The sequence below is a fragment of the Montipora capricornis genome, chromosome 4 (assembly GCF_036669925.1).
Source record: "Montipora capricornis isolate CH-2021 chromosome 4, ASM3666992v2, whole genome shotgun sequence".
NCBI classification, from domain to species: Eukaryota; Metazoa; Cnidaria; class Anthozoa; order Scleractinia; family Acroporidae; genus Montipora; species Montipora capricornis.
Window position 1 is genome coordinate 40,522,427 of NC_090886.1, and position 5,000 is coordinate 40,527,426.

At 42.0% G+C, this 5,000-nt stretch overlaps 2 protein-coding genes across 2 annotated transcripts in view; both read left to right on the forward strand.

The window, feature by feature from the left end:
• The window catches only part of LOC138044725 (uncharacterized), a 6,618-nt gene extending 1,859 nt beyond the window's left edge, over window positions 1-4,759 (forward strand). The window contains exon 2 of the mRNA XM_068891159.1: window positions 1-4,759. This exon is cut by the window's left edge and continues 494 nt beyond it. Within this exon, the coding sequence (XP_068747260.1) occupies window positions 58-4,536 (4,479 nt within the window). The 5' untranslated portion in view covers window positions 1-57 and the 3' untranslated portion in view covers window positions 4,537-4,759.
• Window positions 1-5,000, forward strand: part of LOC138046937 (flavin-containing monooxygenase 5-like) — a 20,166-nt gene that overhangs the window by 6,149 nt on the left and 9,017 nt on the right. The window lies entirely within an intron of this gene.

Consider the following 5,000-nt stretch of genomic DNA (forward strand, 5'->3'; position numbering starts at 1 on the left):
ATTGCGGAAATTCTGAATAAAGAAAGCGAGGAGACAGCGGCGCTCATATTAAACAACATGGTCTTGGTCGATGAGCAGGAGCTTCCCGAGTACGTAAATTGTAACATCAGAGATGGAGTCAAGTACGTCGTTCTCTTCGCAAATGTTGGAAAAAACAAACGAAACGAAGTTTTTATTAGCAAGCCGTGGCATCAAGGCAATCACTGGACATTACTATATGTTAACCTAACGGTCAACAAATGGTATTATATTGATACCTCTTGTTGGGGGATGCCCGAAAATTTAAAGAACGCAGTTGCCCCCTTTGTTACAGCCATCTACGAACAGGGGGATATGGCACCCAAGCCTGTAAGCGACATCGTGCCAGCTCACATTGAAAGTTTTGGCCTAAGTCATTCCTGTTGTAACACTTGTCTAAAAAACATCCCAGTTCAAACCTGTGCTAATGTCTGTGGAGTCGCTGCTGCAGTACTTGCGGGAATCGCTTGTGTTGCCCCTTACCTATGGAGAAACGTATTCCTCAACCGGAATGCCGAAATTCCCACCAGCTTGGAATGGTTGCTGAAACCTACTGTTTACTCCGACTTTCTAAGATGCTCTATCATTTCTTGGCTTTTAACCGATTCAATTAATCTCTCTATTCTTGGAATAACGAGAGAGGAGGTTAAACCCCAACTGCGAGATCACAATTTCACTTTCCGTCGCCGATTCCTGGGGGAGGTGACCATTTCAGACGATGGTCATGCTGACAAAAACCAGGAAAATGTGAAGAACAACAACGGAGAGTCACCATCAGGGGATTCCTGTTCTAAGGATGACGCCAGCAGAATTCAGAACCTTTCCGAAGGGTGGATAACATTGCAGTACGGCAAGAAAAGGAAGAAGGTGGATAACCAAGGAAAAACTAACAAGAATTCGACGCGGGAAGCTTCTTGTTCCCATGGTTCAATGCAAGAAAAACTTGGATGCAAAAAGGTAGATGATGAAGACAAGATTCCTTATAATGCCACGATTTCCAACGATGGGTGTGTAGACTTTTACCAGCACAACACAGTAACAGTAGAACCCAGAGGGAACTCAAAGTTAAATATAGAGGAAAACAACAGAATGCCACCCTCCGCGAGAAGCAAGAAACCTGGAGACGTTGCCAACCGCGAGAAGAAGTGTGATGACGACCGGATAAAAGTCCCACGGGGCAGGAAAGTGAAGAATGTAAATACCCAGAGAAGACAAGGACGTCTTGACAACAATATGACAACCGTCGATGCTGCGCCAAGAAAACACGGTCAGAGCATCAGTGCCAGGTACAAACATAATGGCTCCCTCTGGAGAAAAAATGATAGTTCATGGAATGATGATGTAAATGGTTTAAAAGAAGAAAATGTTGGATTTCAAATGGCAGCTGGTGAAGATATGATTCATAAAAAAGATGACAGATCGTCAGATGATGTTGCCAATAGTTCAAAAGAAGAAAACATTGGTTGTGAAATGGAAGACGGTGAAGATATGTTCCATAAGCATTGTGAAGACAGAAAGCTAAAAAAAGAAAGTACGCGACCTTTCCATAAAGAGATCGATGAAATTTCCAAGCATTTGCAGACCGCTCCGTTGCAGAGAATGAAGTATCCAGTGTGGGAGAATAAAGGAAACACAGAAGGCGTGCTAAAGGAAGAAGAGAAGAACCAAGCGGAAATCTCCGAAAATGAGGAGGAAAGTATATGTACAGGGAATGCATTGGGTTATTCAAGTAAAAGAGCTGTTGATGGAATGCTGAATGTTGGAAACCAAAAGCAGTTACGAGAAACCATCGATGAAATGTCCATGATTGAAAACACCGTCGGTGATAAAAAATTCGAAGATGACAAGGAGAATTGCTGCTATTTTTCGGAGAACGTTGTAATCCCAGGGGATGTGGAGGTTGTTCCCATTCAAGAGAGAAGACAGAAAGATGAAATAAGAGAAGGTTATGGAGAAGATGTCGAGAGAAATGTTGTGATGAAAAATAATGTGTTCTTTATAGGGCAAAAATTCCATACCCTTGAAGAACTTGAAACGGCCAAACGGGTGTATGAAGATAGTAACTTCTGTGAGTTGTGGAAAAGAGACGTCAGGACACTTACCGCCGCCTCGAAGCGTGTTCCAAAGAGGGTTTCTATTGCAAACCCTAATCTCACGTACTATTCACTACATTTAAGCTGCAAATTTGGAGGAAGGAATGTGGAAGCAAGAGTGAACAGGAAGCGAAAGACAAAATCATTTCGCCAAGGCTGCCCTTTCGAAGTCCATATAACCCTTTCGGAAGATGGGAAATATCTGCAAGTGAATCGCATTTCAACAACACACAACCATGCTCTCCAAAAACAAATTTATGAGCGCCTTCCTCGACAAAGAGCTGCACGAAGTAAGCAGGTTACAAATGACATCGTGGATGCCATCAAGCTTCAGGCCAATCCCAAACTTCTTCAACAGAAGATTGAGACTGCTACTGGAAAAAAGGTTACATTAAAGGACATCTCAAATATAAAACAAAATTCAAAGAAAAATATTCAGAAGAATGATCTTGAAGATGTCATAGGCTATTTGAAGAAACAACCAGGTTGTTGCACAGATGTTGTTGTTGACGAGGAGAATAATTTCAAAGGACTATTCTACCAAGACGCTCACATGCAAAACATCTATACCCATTTCCCAGAAATTCTCCTAGTAGATGCGACGTATAAACTATTACATCTTCGAATGCCTGTTTATTTGCTTATGGGCATTGACGGTGATGGACTTAGCGAGGTTGTGGCCATGTTCATTGTAGCAGAAGAGACAAAAGAGGTGATACAGGCAACGGTGGACTTATTCAAAAAGCATAATCCTTCTTGGAATGAAACAAAAGTTGTAATGTCAGACAAGGATTTCACAGAACGAGACGTGTTTAAAGCCTGCTTTCCTGCCGCAAGTTTAAGTATCTGCCTTTATCACACCTTAAGATCCTTCAGACGAGAAATAACATGCGAGAAGATGGGCATTACATCTGCGGAGAGACTACGAGTACTCGAAATTCTGTCCTCCTTGGCACATTGTAAGAGTGAAGGCGAATACGAAAAACATCTTGATGAACTAAAACAAACGAATTTCAGAAGTGTCATCGATTATTTCATGGAGAACTGGCATCCCATACGAGAGCAATGGGTAGCTTGCTTCAAAGACAAACATTTGAATTTAGGTGAAACCACCAACAACAGACTGGAATCCACCTTCAGCAAGTTCAAAAGTGTTTGTTCGAGGTACGCAAGTTTGCTGCAGTTTTGCACAGAATTCATGTCAGTGCTACGATGCTTACGAGAGGAACAAAACCATCATTACGTGATGACAATCGCGCGAAGGCAGACTGAATTTGAACATCTTTGCAAAGATCTCCAGGAATATTCAAAAACTCTTACACCGTCTGCATTTAATTTCGTTCGTGGACAGTACGGATCTGTGGCTAAAGTCGAGGTTTTGTCACAAAAGAGTAGCAGTGAGTTCATTCTTTGTGGATCACGAAAAAAGAATCAGGAACCACTTCTTGCTTCAACCAGTCATTGCCAGTGCTCCTTCTTTACGCGCATGTCCCTTCCCTGCAAACACATTTTCAAAGTTCGCGAGCTTGTCACTCTTCCAGCTTTTGATGAAACCTTAGTGCATAAGCGTTGGACAATGGATTTCTATTTAACAACAAACCCTCTGAGCCCGGCACTCCCTGTTCTCCACGACGACGATCTGGAACATTGTGTTGAGTATGTCCCGGTCATTGAAGAAAAAAGAACCACTCTTACACAGTCCCAAAAATTCAAAAAAGGATTAAAAATAGCACAAGTTCTTGCCTCACTTGTCAGTGAAGGTGGTATGTCTACGTTCAAAAGACGACATGAAGTATTGGAGTCTTTGGCTAGGAGCTGGAAACTTGGCCGCGACGTAATTGTCCAGGAAGTGGGACACACACAAACAGAAGCCGACCAGGAAACAGAGGACCCTAGTGAAACTCGCCATGAAAATTACATCTCGGTAGAGCAGGTAGAGGAAGACAAGCCGACAGGAAACGCCGATAAAAGAGAGCTGGGAGCAGACGATGAACTGGTGAATGAAGTCAGTATTCAGAATGAGAATAAGGAAAAAATTTTAAAGGACAACTCCGTGTCAACACATGTCGATCCGAGAAAAGGCATTAAGTCACCTGATTTTTCCCAAATAAAGATGCCACCCAAAATTCTAAAAAGAGGCCGTCCGAAGGGAGCAGAAGTGACCGTAATTGGCCTGCCGAAGAAAAAGAAGAAAACAGAAAGTCAGAATAAGCTAATTCCCTTCAAGAAACTCAGTCCGATCGAAAAAGACCGAATGATCCTGAGCTCTCTGTCAACGTCACAAGCCTTGGGTGAAGCCATAGCGGGTAAACGATTACTTAACAAAGAGGATGTTTTGCCAGTTGGAAGAATATCAGATACTATCAGGGATGATGAAATGGTGGACATCCATCGAGTTCAAAAATACTTTGATAGAAATGCATAGTTCTTGGTTTTAAAATCAAGTAGGGAGAAGAACTCCATAGACTTTGTTTGTTCCGTTTGCATAAAGGGGTAAACGACGAATGTGAAGATAGCATTGCTTGCGACAGATGCCTTCTTTGGTCGCATTTTAAATGCACCTCGTTAAAAAAGCGACCAAAGAACCGAAACTGGTTCTGCACATCGTGCAGAGTGAAATACGCATGATTATTTACAAGAGAGAATGAATCGAGAGAACCAACTGCCAGAGATAGCCCTGTTTCAATGATAATTATAAGTGGTTTCAAGCTAAACTTAGCGCCTTAACTTTACCTTTACCTTCACCTTTGCACGGTCAAACAGTGGTTATTTTAAGGTAGACATTTTCTTTGCTAGGGTGTAATATTATCTATAAATGGTTTGAAATGAGTTCTCCGTTCGTGAATAACATCGATCCACAGGGTACACTTCGAGAAATGGAAAGTTATT